This window comes from Chiloscyllium plagiosum, unplaced genomic scaffold (genome assembly GCF_037043375.1).
Source record: "Chiloscyllium plagiosum isolate Xiang-an unplaced genomic scaffold, Cpla_swu_hap1 HiC_scaffold_35, whole genome shotgun sequence".
Taxonomy (NCBI): Eukaryota; Metazoa; Chordata; class Chondrichthyes; order Orectolobiformes; family Hemiscylliidae; genus Chiloscyllium; species Chiloscyllium plagiosum.
In genome coordinates this window covers 15,868,493-15,892,264 of record NW_028270173.1, presented here as the reverse complement: position 1 = coordinate 15,892,264, position 23,772 = coordinate 15,868,493, and the positions used below count along the sequence as shown (strand labels likewise).

General features: G+C 45.8%; 1 protein-coding gene across 1 annotated transcript; it reads right to left on the bottom strand.

Annotated features, from left to right (window-relative positions):
• Nucleotides 1–1,292: 1,292 nt before the first annotated feature.
• LOC122546561 (zinc-binding protein A33-like) lies at nt 1,293–21,973 on the bottom strand. Its single transcript, XM_087979311.1, has 6 exons — nt 21,367–21,973; nt 21,171–21,266; nt 20,844–21,077; nt 20,514–20,536; nt 19,277–19,392; nt 1,293–2,765 (listed from the first exon to the last, which is right to left on the bottom strand). The coding sequence occupies exons 1-6, from the start codon at nt 21,775–21,777 to the stop codon at nt 2,215–2,217; spliced, it is 1,431 nt and encodes a 476-aa protein (XP_087835437.1). The 5' UTR covers nt 21,778–21,973; the 3' UTR covers nt 1,293–2,214.
• Between the last annotated feature and the right edge of the window lie 1,799 nt (nt 21,974–23,772).

Below are 23,772 nucleotides of genomic sequence, written 5' to 3'. Positions count from 1 at the left end.
GACAGCAATAATGAACTCTACTTGGACTGTATTGGTGGGGATATTGATCAGTTTACTCCTGTATGTGGGGGAGGCATGATTCTTCTTCTTGTATTACCCTACCTAACTCCCTGTATTCAGTTTTTAATTCAGAAAAATATTTCCCGACTCCAGGCAGTGGTGGTTCCACAACATGGGACGCGGGAACTTAAAGTGATGTTGCTGCGAAAGACCAAGGATTTCCCGGGCCCTTGAGGGAGGGGGGGCTTATCTTGGTCAGGCACATCTTAAAGAAAGAAAAGGGTGGAATTGTGAGAGGTAATTTCGGTTTAAACTTTAAGATGTGCCTGGACCACAGACTGGTCTATAATAAAAGACAAAACTTTTGTTTCTTTTCCAGAACATTTTATATACTCAAAAGTAGAATAGTTTAAATTGTGCAGAATGCTGACAATTTGTGAGCAGAGTAAAAACAAACAGGCTAGTTTAAATTGTGCAGAATGCTGACAATTTGTGAGCAGAGTAAAAACAAACAGGCCCTTGATTGATGAAACCATGAACACAGGCGGGAAGGATGAGTCCTTGACTGATAAGACTCCAGGATAGGGGAACGACTCGAGAGACATCTGTTACAGATTAAAGTCTTTGACTGATAAGACTACAGGGTGAGAAAAACAACAACTTTAGAGACTCTGGAGCCATTTGTTGCAGACTTTGTGATAAGAATAATGATGTTTTTAAGAATGTGAACCTCATGGCTTGTTAGAGCCAAGGAGAGGAGGGACTTGTACTGTATATAATGGGAGACTTTGTAAGCCTCAGCGCGCCTTTTCTTCAAGGGTGCCCGACTCTGCAGACTTGACTTGTTAATAAAACTTTGTTTTCCTGAATTTGTCTAGAGCGATTATTGAAAAGCGATTTTCGTTTCTAACAATACAGAATACGCTGACAGCGAAGTGGTTGCGACAGGTGCATTAACAGCATTTCAAAGAAATTTGGAGAAATAGGAAAAGTTTAGAAGGATATGGGCCAAGTGCAGGGAAATGAAGTTAGCATGGATAGACCATTTGGGGATGGCATGGACCAGTTTGGACCGAAGGGCCTCTCTCTAGGGTGTAGGACTCTATCAATCTCTGACTCTAAGACCCGAAATAAGGTAGCAATGACTGAAAGTCCAGAGTAAAAGTAGGATAATTTCCAGGTAGCTAAAACTCCATTGACTTGAAATAGTGAATTTTAAAACAATCCAGACGAAGTTGGAATGCAAGGTATAAGGATATATATTCTGGAGAAATTGACAATTACAACCTTAACAGGTTTACTCTCTTGGATTTATTGATGAAGTATTTTTTTAAAAAAGCCTTACTTACACTCTAGTAAATCAAAGATGTTGATTTGATTGAAGAAATATTTTCAAATTTGATAGTGCCCTCCAACATAAATTATAATTACATAAACATAAACATTGTCAAAATCTGAATTGGTTCCGCGCACAGAGTGCAAGAGTAATTAATGATTTTTATCAAACAGACATTTTCATTGGGCTGACGTAAGGATTAATTCAGTGCAGATAATGATGATAGATAATAACTCAGGGACAAGTAATAACTGTAATTCCAGCTACATTTCAGTTTGTACCAACTGAACACTTTCAAACATGGTTAAATATTATCTGATTATGGCATAAATGATGGGTTCACCCATCCCTTTCAAATCTGAGGTTTTCAAATTTTCCAATTTTGTGAAAGAGCAGCAAAATTCTGGACAATAGTGACAAACCGAACAAAACATTTCTGATATATGGTGGAAATCTACAGAAGATCAGTCTGAAATGTTTATTTTGATTGAGCCCAGTCCCCCTGCAAAGATCCCACTGACTCTGCAGAGAAATAATTTAAATTTCCCCCCGGAAACACTCCACTGACCCTGCGGGGAAATGATTTGGTGTCCCTCCTGGAAAGACTCCCCTGAGCCCAGTCTGAGACCCACTGACTGATTCATCTCCAACATGGTCATGTAGCGCCACCTCCCGCCTGTGGAGCAACATTACAGGCAGGAAGGTCCCCGGGTTCCTGCAGCTCACAGCTCACTCTACCCAGTCAGTCCCTCTCTACAATTGAGCTTCTATTTGTTTCTTCTCTCCTCCTCCTTCTTTCCCCCAGACTGACACCGACCCCCATCAGTTTACAGCTGGCAGGAGGCAGGGGGACGGGGTGAAATTATGGGATGGATCTGTCAGTGCCCTTTAATCCCGCAGATTGTCAGCGGGACGGGGTTTTTCCCGCCGTCATTCCCTCCCGGATGGAAGATGGGAAAGAGCCTCTCAGTGAAAGTGTGGGTGAAAGTATGGAGATGGGACATGGTGTCCGCATTGTAAAATGACACCTGTCCACCCTCATGGTCCAGGAAAACCCCGATCTTCCGGGGATTCACACTCAGGGAGAGGGGGGTCGATGAGGGGGAGGTGGCGGCAAAATAACCACATCCGGGTCCCAGCCCCACAATCCAGAATCCGGACTCCGGGCTCGGGGTGATCTCCCCTTTCCTCTCCACAGACTCTCGGGCCACTCCCAGAATCCACCGGGTCTTCTCCCCCACCTCCACCTCCCAGTAATGTCTCCCTGATGTGAATCCCTCTGATCCCAGGACAAAAGGCCAGTAATCAAATCTCTCCGGGGAGTCAGTGAGCGGCTGCCGTTTGTCTCCGAGTCTCACACTGGTCCGGTCCTCAGACAGGATGAGCAGGGGATGCGCTGTGTTCGGATCCAGAGTCAGAAAGGCTGGAGCTGGGGGAGAGATCAAATAACACCGTCAGAGAGAGAGAGGGAGGGAGAGAGTAGCCACGCAGAGTGAGGGGAGCAGGTACTGAGGAGTTGAGGAATGGAGCAGGATGAGAGTGAATGGAAGGTAAAGAGAGTCTGGAAAAGGGGAATTTGAACGGGGGGAGACAGGGAAAGGTGAGTGAGTGAGGGAGAGTGTGGTGAGTGAGCGAGAGCGGAGGTATGAGGAGGAAGGGTGGGGAAGGCGGAGGGATGGGAGGGATGAGGAAGGGAGATGAGAGAGCTCATTTGAAGGGATGTGAGTGGGGAAATGAAGTGCACAGAAAGATCAGAACCCTCACCCTATCGCAGGAGGGAGGGGATGGTTAAAGAGAGTGGGAGAGTGAGGTGATGTGGGATAGAGGGTTGTGAGTGAGGAGAGGTGGGAAAGAGAGGAGGGCTGAGTGAAGGGACAGTACGAGAGAGAGAGATATGGGAATGCGGAAGGTGGTGGCCAATGGGTGGGTTGAGAACTCGGGTGAGAGCGATGGCAGGTCGGAAAATTCAAAAGAAAAGGGGAGAGTGAGGTGATGTGAGGCAGTGGGAATGGGAATACTGAGGGGAGGCAGGAGTGATGGGCAGCAAGGGTGTGGGGAGACTGAGGGACGGGTAGAATGAAATTGCATTTGTAAAGGAGAGTTTAGCTAAGTGGGAGGGGAACATCTGGAGAATGGGAGGAAATGAGGGGAGGTATTTGACCCCAGGACAGGGAATGGAGTAAGTGATGGAGGAGGGAGCGATTGGAATCGGAGTAAGGATATTGGAGAGGGTTAGTGGTTTTGTGAGGGGAGGGGACTTTTTGGAATGCTGTAGGGGAGAGTCAGTTATACTATAGAATGGGAGGTCTGCAAAATAAGTGGACATTTGAGGTTTGAAGATCAGGAGAGTGAGTGGGAGGATTGAGAGGTGGAGAGACAGTGAGTGAGGGGAAGAGAGAAAGGGAGGTGGGAGTGAGGAGGAAGGGATGGCTGAGCTGAGGGGAGAAATACAAGTTCATTTTGGCCATGGGAGGTGAGAGTGAGTGGGAGACGAATGTAAGTGGCAGGGAGTGACAGGGTACATAAGGATGTGTTAAGAAGCCAGAGAATTAATCCACGTGAGGAAGTGAGAGAGTGCAAAATAAGGTCTGTGGGAATTTTGGAGGTGAGTGAACTGGAGGATGACGTGGAGTCTGAGCAGGGGAGAGGAGAGTTAAGATGAGGGGAATGTAGGATGGGGGCTTCAAAGGAAGGACAGAGTTGGGTCTCAGAAATTGAAGAAGTCTGTGTGGAGGAATATGGAGCAGTTGAGTGAACTTGAGGATGAAGTGAAGGGGAGAGAGGTGGAGGCAAGTGGAAAGGGGAAGAGGAGTTTGAGGAGGCAAGATTAAACGGGAAGGGAGAATCAGGGGTGGGGGAAATCATGGCAGAGTGATCATGAAGAATGGAGTGGAGGGGAGAGCGAATGTGAGATAGGAGTGAGGAGCAGTGCAAAGAAGAGAGTGAGAGCACAGTGAGGTTGAGGGGAGCGTGACCGGATTAGGAAGCTGTGCTCAAGAGGATAGTGAGGGAGAGGGAAGAATGAGCTGATGGTAGGAGGAGTGATCAGAAGGTGATGTGAGATTGAGGGGAATGGGAGAGCAGGAGGGAATGAGGGGGCATTGATGGGGAGGTGTGGGCAAGCAGACTGTCGGGGGATGTGGAGTGACAAGGAGAGTGAGGATGGGAGGGTGAGGTAGCGGCAAGAGGGAATTGTGATGGTAGGACAATTAAGGGAGGGTGGGAAGGACTGAATGGTGAACAATCAAGAGGAATGGATGGATGTGGGGAATGTGGAGGTGAGTTGGTTGGAGGGTGGAGAATGCAGTGAGGCCATGGTCTGCCAGGCTAAGGGATGGTTAATGGCATGTGAAAACCAAGGTCAAGGGGAGAGTGTCCGGGATAGGAAGCTGTGCTAAAGGGGACAGTGAATAAGAGGGAAGAGTGAGTGGAGAGTGAGCAGGACGACAGAAAGAGAGTGGGAGAGGTTGGTGGTGGGCAGGGAGAGTAGGGTCAGAGATGTGAGTGGGGAGTGAACAGAAGGGAGACAATGAGAGCGGGAGACAGTGGGGTGGGAGATCAGGAGGGAGTGTTGGTTAGAGGGAGGGCGTGGAGAGTGAAATCCATGGAAGAGTGATGGGAAGGGAGGGTGAGGAGAGTGGGTCCTGTATGGAGATGGAAGGGGGATGCAGTGAGGGATAGGGACAAGGAAACTGAGGAGAGAGTGAGGGGATGAATAAAGAGGTGGACTGTATGGAAGTTCATGACTGTTGAGGAGGGGAGAGGCAGGGTGTAAGGGAAAATAAGAGGGAAATTGGCAGCAAAGGGGATGGGGAGGGGGAATGTAAATGAGGAGGATGACTCAAACGAGGAGAATCAGGGAGATGGGAGGAGGAAGTGAAAGGGAGATGTATGGGGAAGGCATAGTGTGGAGGTGAGTGAGGGGTGTGACGATATTGCTGCTTAATTAAGGTTAGGTTGTCCTTTTTTTCTTTTTAGAGAGGTTATAAACACAGATTCCGATGTCTCTGGTTTGTATATGTTTTCGGGACAAATTGATCATGGATAACAGATACTGCCTCAGGCAAAAGGCTTTCAAGTTTAAAGAAACACTTGTATAATCGAAGGGGAGTATCCGGGTCTCCCAAGTCAGCTTAACTCTGGTTTTGGTTTGGTTTGGCAAGCAGTTAGTTTTTTTGATCCTCTCTCTCTTTCTGACATCTCTCCTGTGAAAACCTGGGCTTAAGGGTTCCTTTTTTTTGCCAAAGGGGTGCTTATGGGGAATTGCAAGTATTTGCAACAGCATCAGTAAGTTGTAATTGAGTCGCTTGGGTTTTTAAATACTTACGTTATTCTGAGGAGATAGGACAACTTCAGGGTGGTAATGGGAGTTGTGCGTGTGAGGGAATGGGGGGATTGTGTGAGGCCTGAGTGATGTGTGGGGAAGGGGAGTCTTCGCAAGGAAGAATTTTAAAAACAAGAAGCATTCTTAAAGCAGAGAAATCCTGCAGAATTGCCAGTGACAGAGTGATGTTGGTGTTCTACTGTATGAGACAGAAAATGTTCAAAACAGGAACAGTGAGTAATTAAGAACGTTAATCTTTTTGCTGAGGTAAGGTGAACATTGCAGTAAAAAATATTATCTTTTAGTTATTGAGAGAATCTGCGAGAAGGAAACAAAGAGGTCCTTCTGCAGCTGTACAGGGCCCTGGTGAGACGGCACCTGGAATATTGTGTGCAGTTTTGGTCTCCAAATTTGAGGAAAGACATTCTAGCTATTCAGGGAGTGCAGCGTAGGTTCACGAGGTCAATTTGGAATGGCAGGACTATCCTATGCTGAAAGATTGGAGCAACTGGGCTTGTATACGCTTGAGTTTAGAAGGCTAAGAGGGGATCTGATTGAGACATATAAGATTATTAAAGGATTGGATACTGTGGAGGCAGGAAGAATGTTTCCGCTAATGGGTGAGTCCTGAACCAGAGAACACAGTTTTAAAATAAGGGGTCGGCCACTTAGAACAGAGATGAGGAGAAACTACTTCACCCAGAGAGTGGTGGGTGTGTGGAATGCTCTGCCCCAGAAGCCTGTGGAGGCCCAGTCTCTGGATACTTTCAAGAAAGAGTTGGAAAGAACTCTTAAGGATAGTGGAATCAAGGGTTATGGGGATAAGGCAGGAACAGGATACTGATTGAGGATGATCCGCCATGATCATAATGAATGATGGTGCTGGCTCGAAGGGCAGAATGGCCTACGACTGCACCTATTGTCTATTGTCCACTGCTTGAGCCACAGGCTAAAAGAAAGTGAAGTTGACACAGTCCCAGAGGCTGCTGTCTGATCTGAGAGAGAAAGCTTGTGGTGATTTTATTGTCAGCGTCACCATCCCTCACTGAAGGGGTATGGATGAGAAGACAAGATGTTCACAGTGTAGGAATTGAACCTGAATTGTTGCTGTATCATACAGCAGCTGTCCAACCAACTGATGTAACCAACCTACATAGCCATAGAATAACACAGCATCAAATGAGGCCCTTAAGCCCATTGTGGTCATCAATGGCCGATCAAATTCTATTCCATTTCACAGCACCTAGGGAACTTGGGGAAATAAATAGTGATGTCTTGAAAAGGGTTCACATTATAGAAGAGGAGGTGCTGTCGAGGTCTTAAATTGTGCAAAAATAGGTAAATTCCCGGGACCAGAAACTAGAGAAGCTATGGAAGAGATTGCTGGACCCTTTGCTGACATATTTGTATGAACAACTGCCACAGGTGAGGTGCCAGAACTAGAGATCGGCTAATTTATTGCCATCATTTTAGAAAGGTTGTAAGGAAAAGCAAGGGAACTATAGAATCAGTGAGCTTCACAGCAGTGGTCGGTAAGTTACTGGAGAGGGTGGGACTGGATTTACATGACCCTCTTATTAGGAGTCTTCAACACGGCTTTGTAAGTGAGAAATCGCATCTTGATTGAAATTTTCGAAGATGTTACAAAGAAGATTGATGAAGACAGAGCAATAGATGTTGTCCTTATGGACTTCAGCAAAGCATTCAACAGGGATTTGCAGGGTCGACTGGTTAGTAAGGTTATGGGATTCAGGGAGAGCTAGTTGACACAGTACAAAATTGGATTGAAGGTAGGAGGAAGAGTGTGATGGTAGAAGGTTGCTTTTCAGACTGGAGACCAGCGGTGTGACACAAGGATTGGTGCTGGATTCCACTGCTTTTGGATCTACATATAAATCATTTGCGAACATCGGAGGCATGGTTTGTCAGTTGGTCCGTCTCGGACAACTCCCTCCCCTTCTTGATCTCTCTGTTCCCATCTCCGGCAACAGTCTCCTCATGGATGGTTACTATAAACCCACAGACTCTCACAACTACCTGGACCACACCTCCTCCCACCCAGTATCCTGCAAGAACTCCACCCCATTCTCCCAAATCCTCTGCCTCCGCCGCACCTGCTTGGACGAGGAGACATTCCACTCGCGAGCATCACAGGTGTCCACCTAATTAAAACAATGTGCATTCCCCCCTCCCTCATCCAGTCAGCCCTCCACCGCTCTACCTCCATTCCCTGTTCCACTGCTCTAAACATTCCCACCTCAACGCAATAAAGACAGAAACCCTCTTGCCTTCACCTACCACCCAACCAGTCTCCACATCCAACACATCATCCTCAAACACTTCTTCCAACTCCAACTTCACCCTACCTTCAATAACACCATCTCTTGCCCACTCCTTTCTGCCTTCCACAAGGACTGTTCCCTTCACCAGTCCTCCATTTGTGCCACTCACCCCACCGACAGCCCACCACAAACACCCCCACCATGCACCCGGACTCTCACGTACCTTTCTCTGCAACCGGAAAAGGTGCAAATCCTGCCGATACATCACACCACTCAGCTCCATCCAGGGCCCCAAACAGTCCTTCCAGGTGAGACTGAGGTTCACCTGCCTCTCTTCCAACCAAGTTTACTGCATCAGGTGCTCCCAATGTGTTCTTCTCTCCATTGGAGAGATCAAACGTAAATTGATGGAACAGTGAGCTGAGCTTCGCAGCCGGGTCCATAGAGGCCAACCGGACCTCCCAGTCACTGCCCATTTAATTCCCCTTCACACTCCTTTTCCAACATGACCATCTTTGACCTCCTCCATTGCCACAATGAGTCAACCCCCAAACTGGAGGAAAAACATCTCTTTATTCAGCAACACTACCCAGGACCTGACCATTAAGTGTGGAAGTCCTGCTCAGATTTGCCTTTCCAAAGTGCAACACCATACGTCGATCTAAATTAAAGTCTATCTGATACTCCTCAGCCCATTGGCCCCATCTGATCATGATCCCATTTAGTCATCTGCAAGCTTGCAAACTATCCTCCTATGTTAACATTCATATCATTTTTATAAGTGATGAAAAGTAGTGGACCCACCACCGATCCTTGTGGTACATCACTGGTTACAGGCCTCCAGTCTGACAAGAAACCATCCACCACCACTCTCTGTCTTCTTCCTTCGAGTTAGTTCTGTATCCAAATGGCGAATTCTCTCATTATTCCATGAGATCTAACCTTGATAACCAGTTTATCATGAGGAACCTTGTCGAATGCCTTACTGAAGTTAATTTAGATCACATTCACTGCTTTGCCCTCATCAATCCACTTTGTTGCTTTTTCAAAAAACAAGAAGGAATACTTCATGTCGCAAAAATGTAAATTTCAAAAGGACAAGCAGAAATGAAAGTGCGATCGCGTAGTATTGTTGATATGGGATGAAGTAAATACAACAGCAAGAAATAATCTGAAATCAGAAGAATATAGACTCCACATGAGTGAAGGCAAGAAATGAAGTAAGTAGTTTGGCAGAAATGGTCTCTAAGAGCCCAAACAGTAGCTACACGGTGGGGCAGATAATAATCAGGACATAAAAAGTGCAAGTAACATGAAACCTGGGTGACTTTTATCAGCATGTTGATTTAAACAGTGAGAGAGGGAGCCATGAGCATATAGTTTCCTGGAATAATAATATTGTGAATCCAACCTTGTATTTGCCAATTTGAATCTGGTGATGTGTACTGAGGCAGGTTGGATAAATGATGTCAGAGTCTCCACGGACCATAATATGGAGGAATGTCGCATTCAGTTTGAAAGGGAGGATCTTGGTTGGAAAATAACTGTGCGAACCTTTAACAAGGGTAATTGCAAAGGAATGACGGCTGAGCTTTCTGGGGTGGATTGGGGAAGGCACTTAGCATCAAAGATATTCCAGGGAGGTGGAAGAGAGGATTAGCAAAATTATTCTGAGTAGGAGTGAAAGGAACAGGGTGGTCATTATGGGGACTTTAACTTCCCCATATTGACTGGAAATGTTATAGCTCTCGTACATCGGATGGATCAGTTTTTGTCCAGTGTGTACAGAAGGGTTTCCTGACACAGGATATCGAAAGGCCGACAAGAAGGGAGGCTTCACTGGATCTGGTGCTTGGTAATGATTAGATTCCCTACAGTGTGGAAACAGGCCCAACAAGTCCACATCTACCCGGCACGGTGGCACAGTGGTTATCACTGCTGCCTCACAGGCGCCAGAGACCCGGGTTCAATTCCCGCCTCAGGCGACTGACTGTGTGGAGTTTGCACGTTCTCACCGTGTCAGCGTGGGTTTCCTCCAGGTGCTCCGGTTTCCTCCCACAGTCCAAAGATGTGCAGGTCAGGTGAATTAGCCATGCTAAATTGCCCGTAGTGTTAGGTAAGGGGTAAATGTAGGGGTATAGGTGGGTTACGCTTCGGCGGGTCGGTGTGGACTTGTTGGGCCGAAGGGCCTGTTTCCGCACTGTAATGTAATCTAATCTAGCCTCCAAACAGTAACCCACCCAGACCCATTTCCCTATGACTAATGCACCTAATACTATGGGCAATTTAGCATGGCCAATCCACCTGACCTGCACATGTTTGGACAGTGAGAGGAAACCAGAGCACCCGGAGGAAACCCATGCAGACATGGGGAGAATGTGCAAACTCCACACAGACAGCTTACCCGAGGCTGGAATCGAACCTGGGACACTCGTGCTGTGAGGCAGCAGTGCTAACCACTGAACCACCATGCCACGTGGTAATGAACCAGGCCAGGTGTTTGATTTAGTTGAAGGTGAGCACTTTGCAGAGAGTGACCATAATTCAGTTACGTTTCGTTTAGCGATGGAAAGGGATAGGTACATGCCACAGGTCAAGAGTTATCGATGGGGCAAGGGCAATTATAATGCGATTAGGCAAGAATCAGGATCCATAGAATGGGGTAGCATAGAATGGGGGGGGATACAGACTATCGAAATGTGGAGAAGGTTTAAGGAACAGATATTGCATGTCCTTGTTAGGTATGTCCCTGACAGGCAGGGAGGAAGTGATAAGGTAAGGGAACCGTGGTTTACCACAGAAATTGCATCTCTTGTTAAGCAGAAGAAAGAGGCTTATGTGTTGATGAGGCAAGATGGTACAGATGAGGCAATGGAGAGTTACAGATCAGCCCAATCAAACACAGAAGTGGGAAGTTGAGTGTGGACCCTGTGGAGATCGGAGAGGTGCTAAATGAACATTTCTCATCGGTTTTCACTCAGGAAATGGTGAATATTGTGAAGGAGAAGAATGAGGTATGAGATATTAGACTAGAATGAATTGAGGTTAGTTACGCTCAGGTGTTATTAATTCTAGAAGGAATGAAAATAGACAAGTCCCATGGGCTGGATGAGATTTATCTGAGGATTCTCTGGGAAGCGAGGGAGGAGATAGCAGAGCCGTTGGCTTTGATATTTGAGTCGTCGTTGTCTCCACATTTAGTACCTGAGGACTGGAGGATTGCAAATGTTATCCCATTGTTCAAGAAGGGCAGCAGAGGTGACCCAGGTGTTTATAGACCAGTGAGCCTTACTTATGTTGTAGGAAAGGTCTTGGAAAGGATTATAAGAGATGAGATTTATAATCATCTAGCAAGCAACAATTTGACTTCAGATAGTCAACATGGTTTCGTCAAGGGCAGGTCTTGTCTCATAAACCTCACTGAAACTTTTGAGAAGGTGATCAAGCACGTAGATGAGAGTAGGGCAGTTGACGTGGTACACATGGACTTTGATCAGATTTCACATGGTAGGCTGATGGAGAAAATGCAGAGGCATGGAATTGAGAGTGATTTAGCAGTTTGGATTAGAAACTGGCTATCTGGAAGAAGGCAGTGAGTGGTAGTTGATGGAAAATATTCAGTCTGGAGTCCAGTTATTAGTCATGCACCACAAGGATCTGTTTTGGGACCACTGCTGTTTGTCATTTTTATAAATGACATAGACGCAGGCATAGGTGGATGGACTAGTAAATTTGCAGATGATAGTAAAGTCGGTGGAGTAGTGGACAGTTTGGAGAATGTTTCAGGTTGGAAGGGACTTGGATAAACTGCAGAATTAGGCTGAGAGATGGCAAATGGAGTTCAATGCAACTAAATGTGAGGTGATGCACTTCGGGAAGAATAACAGGAAGGCAATGTATTTGGTCAATGCAACGATTCTTGGTAGTGTGGATGTGCAGAGGGTTTGAAGTCCATGTGCATAGATCCCTGAAAGTTGCCATCCAGGTGAATAATGCTGTGAAGAAGGCATATGGCGTGTTCGGTTTCATTGGTAGAGGGATTGAGTTCCGGAACCGCAATATCATGCTGCAACTATACAAAACGCTGGTGGGACCACACTTGGAATATTGTGTACAGTTCTGGTCACCCCATTGTAGGGAGGGTGTGGAAGCATTGGAAAAGGAGATTTACCAGGATGTTGCCTGGTCTGGAGGGAAGGTCTTATGAGAAAAGGCTGAGAGATTTGGGTCTGTTCGCATTGGAAAGAAGAAGGCTAAGGGGGGATTTGATAGAGACATACAAGATGATCAGTGGATTAGATAGGGTAGACAGTGAAATACTTTTTCCTCATGTGATGACGTCAGCATGTAAGAGGGGGCATAACTACAAATTGCGGGGTGATAGATTTAAGTCAGAGGAAAGTTCTTTATGCAGAGAGTGTTAAGGGCATGGAATGCCATACCTGCTAATGTAGTCAACTCAGCCACATTAGGGAGATTTAAACAGTCCTTAGATAAGCACACGGATGATTTTGGGATAGTGTAGGGAGTCGAGCTGAGAATAGTACACTTGTCGGTGCAACATCAAAGGCCTAAGGGCCTGTTCTGCACTGTATTTTTCTATGTTCTACGTTCTATGATATTTGAGGAACAATGGCAGACGCTAAAAAGAACAGCACATGATTCACAGCAACGATATATTTCAGTGAGGAAAAAGATTTATAGGAAGGGGATGAGCCAGCAACTGTTAACTCGGAAAGTTAAGCACTTATGAAGAGTCATCGAGACTCAAAATGTTAGCTTGCTTTCAATGTTCGTGTGAAGATTTGTAGCTCGGGTGGCTACTCATTGCTCGTTTGCTGCCATATTCCCAATATTCCAAATCACACCTTTCCCTCACTTGGAAGTGATAGCAGTTTTCCAGGTATCTGCTCCCTCCTGAAAGACCATCCTGTAACTTCTCACATTCTGAACCCTTGCAAAACTGACCAAGAACATTACATTGAATAAGTAGACTCAGACTGAATTGGACCTCTCCAAAACATCATGAAGCGGACATTGGGTTCATTGTTTGATCAATAGGATTACTGAAAATATTGGAACAGTGGCTTCGTGATTAGCACTGCTGCCTCACAGCACTGGGGAGCTGGGTTCAATTCCAGCATCAGGTAACTGTATGAAGTTTGTACATTCTCCCACGTTTGCATTGGTTTCCTCCCACAGTACAAAGATGTGCAGCATTTGTCCATTGTGTCCAGGAAAGTGCAGGCTTTGTGTATTTGCCATGGGAAAGGTGGAGTTAAAAGAATATGCGAAGGCATTGGGTCCTGGAGGGTTGCTTTTCAGAGAGTCAGTGTGGATTCGATGGGCTGAATGGCCTGCTTCCACACTGGAAGGATTTTGTGATTCTAACAACCTCACTACCTGCAAGCTGGAAATTTATAAATATCTCTGTCTTGTTTAATATTAGACTATGTTACACCTATAGATATTTATCAGGCTCAGCAGGTCTGGCGGCATCTGTGCAGAGAAATCAGAGTTAACGTTTCGGATCAAGTGACCCTTCCTCAGAACTGATGGGAGCTGGGAAATGTCAGTTTATATACAGAATCTGGGGTGGGGGGTGAAGGGGTGAGAAGTAAATGGTAGGTGGGGATTGAGCCCAAAGAGAGAGAAGAGCAGTTAGATAGACAAAGGATTGGATAATGGTCTGGGTAGGGGAGTGAATAACAGTTAATGGAGACTGTTAGTGGCTAACAATGCTTTGTGTGTAATGACAGACTCTGTGATAACAAGGCATGGTTGTGTGGTTTGGGGTAAGGACATGGGAGAGCTCAGACCCCAAAGTTATTTAATTTGATATTGAGTCTGCAGGATCCCCAGGCTGAAAATGAGGTGCTGTTCTTCCAGCTTGCGCTGAGCTTCATTGGAGCACTGCAGCAAGCTTGAGACAGAGGTGCTGACTAGGTTACAGGGTGGTGTGTGGAAAGGCAACTGGAATTTCAGAGTCGTTTTTTGGAAAACGGAATGCAAGTGTTCTAACGTCGACCCTTCAGATCTCCAGTAGAGAGGAGGCCACACTGTGAGCAGCAAATGCAGTAGACTAGATTGTCAGAAGTGCAGGGAGGTGAAGGTGTGTTTGGGCCCTTGGATACTGGGGAAGTAGGAAATAAATGGACACATGTTGCACCTTCGGTAGTTGCAGGAGAAAGTGCTATGATGCTGTGAGAGGGTGTTGGAAGTAACCAGAGTGTCCCAAAGGGAATGGTTCCTGCAGGAGGGGAGGTGTCTCTCTGGAAGTGACAGAAATGGCAGCTGATGATCTTCTGGATGTTGATGCTGTTGGGATGGTAATTAAGGACAAGGGGAACCCTATCACTGTTGCAAAAGGGAAGAGAGGGGGTGAGGGCTGAAGTGCGAGAGATAGGTTGGTCCCACTTGAGGGCCCTGAGGAATCCTTGGTTGAGGAAACATGTGGACATTTCGGAGGATCCCTTGTCAAAGTTAACATCGTCAGAACAAATGCGATGGAGACGGAGTAACTAGGAGAATGGAATGGAAACTTTACAGGGAGCAGGGTGCGAGAATATAAAGGCCAGGTAATTTTTGGAGTTGGTGGGCTTATTGTGGATTATTAGTGGCCAAGCTATCCCCAGAAATAGAAACAGTGATGTTGAGGAAGGGTTCAGATATAGACCAGGTGAAAGTGAGAGTGAGTTGGAAGTTGGAAACAAAATCGATAAACCTTTTCAATTCTGAATGGGAGACGGAGGCAGCACCATGCTCCATGCCCTCAGATCCAATCCTGACTTTGTTATTAAGTCTGCTGATCACGGCAGACTTAAGGCGGCACGGTGGCGCAGTGGTTAGCACTGCTGCCTCACAGCGCCAGAGACCCGGGTTCAATTCCCGCCTCAGGCGACTGACTGTGTGGAGTTTGCACGTTCTCCCCGTGTTTGCGTGGGTTTCCTCCGGGTGCTCCGGTTTCAACCCACAGTCCAAAGATGTGCAGGTCAGGTGAATTGGCCATACTAAATTGCCCGTAGTGTTAGGTAAGGGGTAAATGTAGGGGTATGGGTGGGTTGCGCTTCGGCGGGTCGGTGTGGACTTGTTGGGCCAAAGGGCCTGTTTCCACACTGTAAAGTAATTTAATAAAGTAATCTAATCTAATCAGTGTGGGGCTGGAGTAGTTGGCAAACTGACCACTACATTGCAGAAGCTGAGATCCCTCTCAGATACCTCCTCCTATTGGCGTCTAACCTGTGACTACATGATGGAACATCAGGCCATTGCATCAACTACAGTCACCAACCTCATTTCATCTGGGGATCTGCCCCCACTCCAACTACCTCCAGCTGATAGTCCCACAACCCCGCACAGCTCACTTCTACCTCCTTCCCAAAATACACAAACAGGATTACCCAGGCAGACCCATTCTTTCTGTCTGCTCCTGCCTCTCAGAACTCATCATTTCCTACCATGATTCAGTCTTGTCTCACCTGCTGCAGTCCCTGCTCACTTACATCCACCATTCCTCTGACACTTTATGCCCATTCCAAAATTTCCAGTTTGCGGCTTCAGCTGCCTCCTCTTTACCATGGATATGCAATCCCTCTACACCTCCATCCTCCACCAGGATGGTCTCAGACTCTCTGCTTCTTCCAGGAACTCAGGGCTGAAACATCCTCACCCCCCACCACTCGCCTCCCCTTGGCCGAGCTCATCCTCACACTCAACTTCTCTTTTATCACCCCTCATTGTTTTCAGTCAGAGTGGTGGCCATAGGTCCCCATCTAAGCCCCCATTTTTGCCTGTCTCCTTATGGGGTATGTGTAACATTTCTTGTTCCCATTCCAGTCTGAAACATGAGTCTTTCTCTGGTGTATCAATGATATCATTGGTGTTGCCTCCCTTTCTCATCTCGAATTGGAAAAGTTTATTCATTTTGATTCTAAGTTCCACCCTGCTCTCACCTTCACTTGATCCATCCTTCCCTTTCCTCAACATTCCTGTTCCCATTTCTGGCGATAGACTGGCCAATAATATCCACGATAAACCCACCGACCCCCACAGTTAGCTGGCCTGTACATGCTCACACTCTGCTTCATATAAACACTCCATTCCATTCTCCTAGTTACTCCGTCTCCATCGCATTCGTTCCCATCCTTCCAACTTCAACAAAGGAGCCTTGAAAATGTCTACCCTTTTCCTGAACCATGGATTCCCCAGCACAGTTGTTGACAGGGCCCTTAACTGGATCCAATCCATCTCTGACATTTCAACCCTCACCCCTTCTGTCCCCTCCTGCCACACTGATATGGTTCCCCTCATCCTTACCTGCAATCCCGCCAGCACCAACATCCAGAAGATCATCAGCCATAATCTCTGCCACCACCAGACACATATTCCTCTCCCCTCCCTTGTCCACCTTCCATTGAGACTGTTTCATCCAGGACACCCTGGTCTATTATTCCCTCACTCCCAACAGCCCCCCACAGCCTCATGGCACCTTCATCCACAACTGCAGAATATGGAACACCTGTCCATTTCCTTCCTCCCTCCTCAGTATGCAAAGGCCCAAACAGATAATGCATTATCTGTACTTCACTTAATCTAGTCTACTGCATTCACTGCTCACAATGTGGTCTCCTCTCCTTGAGGGAAATAAAGCATAGACTGTGTGACCGCTTTGCTGCACACTTGTCTTCTGTCTATGAAAAAGACCCTGAGCTTCCAGTTGCCTGCTCCTTTAAAGAACACCCTGTTCCCTGGCCAACATCTCTGTCTCAGGGTTGCTAAGAACAGCACCTCATTTTCCACTTCTGGTCTCGGCAGCCTCCCTGACTCAATATCAAATTCAATAATTTTAAGAATTGAGCGCGCCCATGTCCTTACCTCAACCCCAACACATCAGGCCTCATCATTCAGAGTCTGGAATTACACACAGCCCATTGTTAGCCACAAACCATCCCCATTAACAGTTCCTCACCCGCCGAGCCAGACTGTTATCAATTCCTTTGTCTGTCCAACTGTTCTTCCTTGTCTTTAGGCTCTGTGCCCAGATATCGTACAGTCCTTACCCCAATCCCCACACTCATGTCTGCATATAAACAGACATTTTCTGAGCTGCCGTCAGTTCTGAGGAAGGGTCACTCAATCCGAAACATTAACTCTGATTTCTCTCCACAGATGCTGCCAGATGTGCTGAGCTTTTCCAGCAACTTCTGTTTTTGTCTCTTGTTTACAGCATCCACAGTTCTTTCAGCTGATATTTATCTGCGACAGTTTTCATCATTGACCACTTCAGTAAGACCATCACAAACCTTCTATTATACAATGCAATCTCTCAGTATTTGCAACTCCTTCTCTTTGCTAAACTATCTAAATCCCACCTTCCCCACTCACACATCCTCTTCCCCCTCCCCCGCCCCCCATTCTCACACTGCTAATGTCCAACTTCCACACTACCCTCACCTTCACCTGGTCGATCTGTGATTCCTCTTTCTCTTCCTTGACATGTCTGTTTCTATTTCTGGTGATAGACTGACCAATAATATCCACTATGATCCCATTTCTCCAGCTACGTAGAGTATACATTCTCACACCCTGCTTCCTGTAAACACTCTATTCCATCCTCCCAGTTCCTCCGTCTCCATTCCATCTGCTCCGACAAAGCAAACTTTGACAAGGGAGCCTCGGAAATGCCCACATCCTTCCTCAACTGAGGATTCACCAGCACTGTCATTGAGAGTGCTTTCAATCGGGTCCGACACCTCCCACACTTCTGCCCGCACCCCCTCTCTTTTCTGCCACAACAACAATAGTGTTCCCCTTGTCCAAACCTACAATCCCACCAGCATCCACAACCAGAAGAGAATCAGACACCATTTCCGCCACCTGCAAGTAAGATGTCACCACCAGGCATATATTTCCCTCCCTTCCATTGTCAGCCTTTTGCAGGGACCGTTCCCTTCCAATCAACCTGGTGCTCTCTTCCTACACTTCCATCACGCACCCACAGCCCCACAGCAACATCCTCAGCAACTGTCAAAGGTACAACACTTTCCCATTTACCTCCAGTATCCAAGGGTCCAACACACCTGCAAGGTGAGGTAGCACTTCACACAATCTATTGTCTTGCATTCACTGTTCACAAAGTGGTCTCCTCTGTATTGGGGAAACAAAGCGTCTGTGTTCTGCCATTTAAGAAAAAGGACTCTAAGCTTCCAGTTGCCGACCACTTTAACATACCATCCTGTTCCCTGGGCATCATCTCTGTCTCTGGCTTGCTGCAGTGCTCCACTGAAGCTCTGCGCAGTCTGGAAGAACGACATCTCATTTTCCACTTCTGGACCCTGCAGTTCTCTAGGCTCAATTTCAAGGCAATAATTCTAATCCCAGAGCTCTACCATGACGTAGCCCCCTACCCCACACACCAGTTTTGTTTTCGCTGCCATTACATTCTGCCTATTATTTGGCACTAACAGTCTCCATCACCAGGTATTCACTCTCTAACCAAATCGTTATCCACTCTTTTTGTCTTTCTAACTGTATTTCTCTCTGTTTGGGACTATCCCCACCTATCATTTCCTCCTTACCTCCTCCCCCACTTCTGCATATAAACCATCTTTTGCCAGCTACTATCAGCTTTGAGGAAAGATCACTCAATCTGAAAGGTTAACTCTGATTTCTCTCCACAGATGCTGGCAGACCTGGGGAGCTTTCCAAGGAATTTCTATTTTGTTTCTCTCACAACCCCCTTTAGATAAGTGCCAGTTAACACCGGCTCTTAAATGTCTACATGCCTTTTGTTATTATGCTAAAAACCTTTCCTCCAATGTCACACCAGATAGAGCCATCCCAGTCTACTCTAGAAATCCTGTTTCCATGCTGTATCCCTCTGGTTCGACAGAACCCTTCACTGGGTAAAAACAAAGACTGCAGATGCTGGAAACCAGAGTCTAGATTAGAGTAGTGCTGGAAAAGCACAGCAGGTCAAGCAGTATCTGAGCAGCAGGAAAATCGACGTTTCTGGCAAAAGCCCTTCATCAGGAATAGATGATGAAGGGCTATTTCTGATGAAAGGCTTTTGCCCGAAACGTCAATTTTCCTGCACCTCAAATGCTGCCTGACCTGCTGTGCTTTTCCAGCACCACTCTAATCCAGAATCCTTCACTGCTCTGACACACAGAGTTGATGGCTTCAGACACTTATCCAAATGGACCCACAGAAAATACAATGTTTCCAGGTAGAGTCTCCCAGAATTAACAACCAGTGATGTGAGAATGTAAACTGGGGCCTTCGAGACCCTACATAACTGGATCTACCATCAGGAAAATGAATGCACGTGTTTACCTGGGTGAATGGTGTGTATCATTTCTCTCCAGACTGTGTAGTGTAAAGGGCCAGTGAACTGTCCGAGAGACAGAGAGCCATCAGCAGCTGAGAGTGCCTTCTCCTCATCACTAATCCTGTAAACATTAAACAGATGACATCATAAACTCTGCGTTGTTCGAATATTTATGAAACATTTAAATATTCAAGCGTTCCGCATTTTTCATGCTTGAGTCAATGGGATAGAAAGTGAAATGTTCATCTTATTTTTGTTACTGATCCAACAAGAATTCGATAATGCAAGGGCAAGGATCGGAAACACCCAGATCCAGAGAAAGGCCCATGTCCTGAAAACAGATTAGGTACTGAGACATCACACACCGCGGGAGATAATATAAGTTTCCTCCATCCCCTTGCCATATTATAAACAGAGCTTGTGGAACAGAGACATAAAAAAAGAAGCATCTAATATCCAACTGTGTAATACATGGGTCCCACAACCCTCTGAGAATCCTGCTCCTCAACTTCCAGCCTCCTGACTATCTCCCCACCCCCATTGGAGGTTGGACCTCAGCTGCCCAGATCCTCAGCTCTGGAATTCCCTCCCTGAACCTCTCCATCTTTCTATTCCTCTTTCCTCCTTTATGATCCGCTAAAACTAACAGCAATCACCTGGATTAATAGCTCAGTGACACTTTTCTATACTTTCCAACTCTCATGCAAAGTACTCAGAACATTACATTACACTAATTAATTTTTTTTAAAATTTTGCTTTTATTGTTCCCTTTGTAAAGGCTACAGTGCGAGTTAGTGTTGTAAAAAGTGAAATAAAAATGATTCCCCCTTTCAACCCTGACTGTCTAGGGCTGGTCAGGAGCCATGCAGTGACAGGGATGGCCATTCCCTGGAAACATGGGCCATGTGTCTCTCACAGGGTCAGGGGGAAGGTCACAGTCACACAAACAGTCACAAAAATCAGGGCAATGATCACTTCCAGCCTCGGAACCAGGCTGTATTTACAGGCATCTTGTCATTGTTTACAATGCTGCAGAACAGTTTCATAAAATCTAATACTGTTTAAAACCTGTAAGAATCTTCTTCTTATAAAAAATCACGTGTGTGAACCATAACCGGAGTTACTGTTATACGATGAATCATCCTTTAAAGTGGCACCATTAACCAGGAAATAACCCCATAATAACCCATCCCTAAGTTACTGAGCAAACTGTGCAGTGTTTCAGTAAAGAGCATGTCCTACCTTCTCTTCCGACAAGCTTCCTCCTGAAAGAAAAGAATCACAAATAGTGATTCCCGGGAGAATGTCGGTATTCCCGAGAATCTGCAGATAGTTTGGTAGCGGTCAGTAAAAAAAAAACAGAAACTACTGGAAAATCTCAGCAGGTTTGGAAGGATCTGTGGAAAGAAATCAGAGGGAACGCTTCGGGAGCATTGACCCTTCTTCAGTGACAACAACAGAACATCCGGACAGTCACAAGGTCAGTTCACCTTTTTATACGACATTCCATATTATTTTTACAGTTGTCATGTCCGAAATCTGTCTGAAATAACCTGCAATATATTCCCTCACCTTCAGAAAGATTAAATCGTCTTTTTGCTCCGTCAGTTTCTGCAACTTTGAGAGTTCCTCCTCAATAGAATTTAAATTCTCCTGAATCTCTCGAAGGTTTCTCTCCATTGGTTCTACAATCCTCTCCTCTTCTTCCCTGACATCTCTGAGTAAACGCTGCTCTTTCTCAGTGAGAATCTGGTGCATTTTAGTGAACTCGGATGTGATGTGGGTCTGCAGACTGCTCGCCTGTTCCTACCAAATGAAATGTGAAACCTCATTAATGTCCCGCGATAAAGGGAACAAAACTAACCGAGATCCCAGAAAATCAGCACAGGGAGAGCTCACCCTCACTTCGGAAATCTTCCGTTTCTGGGTCAGTTCCGTTTGTAGAACCGCCGATTTCTTCTCTGTGAGAGAATCTAAGGAAGATTTCAGCTTATCCTGTAATTGGGAAAGAAATTGAAGAATAGATGTGTTGGTGAGGTGTGGGATCAGGGATATGTGATGAAACGTGCACTTTACAAAATATTCTCTCTTTTACCTTGTAGATTTCAACAGCTTCGTTGACCGGCCGGAAGTCGTGACTTTTGTGTTCCCGCGAATCTCTACAAATCAGACAGATCAATTTCCTGTCAGTTTCACAAAACAGCTCCAGTTCTATCTGATGTTTCTCACAGTGAGGTTTACTTTCCTTCTCTTTCGGATCCAATTTTAACTTTCGAGCCCCCTCGGCCAGATTCGCTAAGGCCCGATTTACCCTGAGGTTTCTTTCCGGAAATTCCTCTCGACATTCCGGGCAGGAGTTTATTTCCTTCTTTTCCCAACTTTGGGTGATACAGGAGCGGCAGAAGTTGTGTCCGCACTCCAGTGTAAGCGGATCAGTGAAGAAATCCAGACAAATGGGACAAACTGCCTCCTCGGTCAGTCTCAGGAGCTGCTGTCTGGAAGCCATGTTCACACTCAGCACTTCCTGATTGAAAGCACTTTCAGTTTCAATGTGACGGCGCTGGTGAACACATTCAGTTCAATCACTTACCGATGGATTTCTCTGCAATTGTCAGAGAAGAGTAATTAGTCATTGTGTTTTATGAAGGTTTTGACCTGGGAGCAAGTAAAAAACAATATTTCGAAGGAGAAACAGGTTTAGGACGCTGAGAGGGTTTTGACCCCATCCCAGGAGGGTGAAGGTGCCTGGAGAGTTGCCTTTGGTGGAGGGAGAGTGAGACAGAGGGAGGCGGGATGGAGGCACAGGCAGGGCTCATACTCGAGATGTTCACTAAATGCACAAAAAGCTGGAAGGTTTAGCTTTATGAATCTACATCTTGTTTCCGCCTGCAGATTTATTTTTATTTCAAAAATTTACTTCATTCATTAAAAAAAATACACGCACAATCTCTTTAGCCGTTCGAGTCTGTACAGTCTTTGGAGAACAAAGACTTTCCCAACATTTCCAATATACAAACCATGGAGTTTCTACCGTGTGCAATATGCTATTTACTGGAGGGACCAGGAGGGTCCGATAATTGAATGAACCCCATTTTAGTTTGGCCAAAGGATAGATTCATCGAGATATACAGCACGGCAACAACCCCTTCAGTCCAACTTGTGCATGCTGACCAGACATCTTAAATAAATATAGTGCAATTTGTTAGCACTTACCTATAGCCCTCTAACCCTTTCAATTCATAAACCCATCCAGGTCCCTTTTCAATGTTGTAATTGTACCAATCTGCACCATTTCCTTGAGCAGCTCATTTCATCCATGCACCACCCTCTGCGTGAAAAAGTTGCACCTTGTCCCTTTTAAATCTTTTCCCTCTCACCCAAAACCTCTAGTCCTGGACTCACCCAGCCCAAGGAAAAGACCTTGTCGATTTATCCTATCCACGACACTCATGTTGTTTTTTAAAAAAAACATAACTCTCCAGGAAAAACAACCCCAACACTGGATAGGTTGGGGTTGTTTTCCCTGGAGAGTTATGTTTTTTTTTTCAAAAAGCTCAAACTCTTCAAACTAGCAACAGCTCTGCAAATCTCCCCTGAAACCCCTCAGGTTTCACATCTTTTTCATAGGAGGGAAACCACAATTGCACACAATAATCCAAACGAGGCCTGAACAATGTCCTATGCAGCCACAACATTACCTACCAACTCCTATATTCAATGTAATGACCAATAAAGGCAAGCATTCCAAACGGCCCCTTCACTATCCTGTCTACCTGTGACTCCACCCTCAAGGAAATATGAACCTGCAATCCAAGGTCTACATGTTCAGCAACACTCCCAAGGACCTTACTACTAAGTGTACAAGTCCTGGCCTGGTTTGCCTTTCCAAATTGCAGCCCCTCACATTTATCTAAATTAAGTTACATCTGCCGCCTCTTGGCCCGTTGTCCTTCTATGCATTTATGTGCCCTGAATAATTGAACTAAACATTCCTACTTTGATAAAGTACTGCAGATGTGGTGATCTGAAATAAAAACAGAAATTGCTGATGAAACTCAGCAGGACTGGCTGAATCTGTGAAGAGAGATGGCATGTGAATGCTGATGGTCGATATTATCATGCAATGATACTTGCATTGTTTTCATATCACGAGATGTGGGTAACATCGTACTGAAAAATTCAATTCGTTTTTAGTCCAGTATCTGCACCAGCATTAAATCCATTTTCATGACCGGGCTCAAGATGAACAATTCATAGACACTGCACCATGCTTCACTCGGCATGTCATGCTGCAAAAGGACCGAGTTCAGTAAGTTAGAGACTGAGAACTTCAAGTCACATGTTATGATACAGTGACGATATGAGTATGTCATTGAAGATGTATTAGACTACTTCTGTGAGACGTAACACAATATCACAAAAGTTTCCAAAAAGATGCCCAACACCAATAAACAATGTTGTACATACCAAACATTCTCAATTCTGTACCTATACAGACCAT

What these genes read in the sequence shown, in the direction of transcription:
- LOC122546561 (XM_087979311.1), bottom strand. Translation starts at nt 21,777, where the DNA reads ATGGCTTCCAGACAGCAGCTCCTGAGACTGACCGAGGAGGCAGTTTGT. An exon ending in AAGCTGTTGAAATCTACAAG is followed by an intron (nt 21,267 to 21,366) that starts GTAAAAGAGAGA and finishes TCCCAATTACAG; the next exon opens with GATAAGCTGAAATCTTCCTT. An exon ending in ACGATTTAATCTTTCTGAAG is followed by an intron (nt 20,537 to 20,843) that starts GTGAGGGAATAT and finishes CTTTTCTTTCAG; the next exon opens with GAGGAAGCTTGTCGGAAGAG.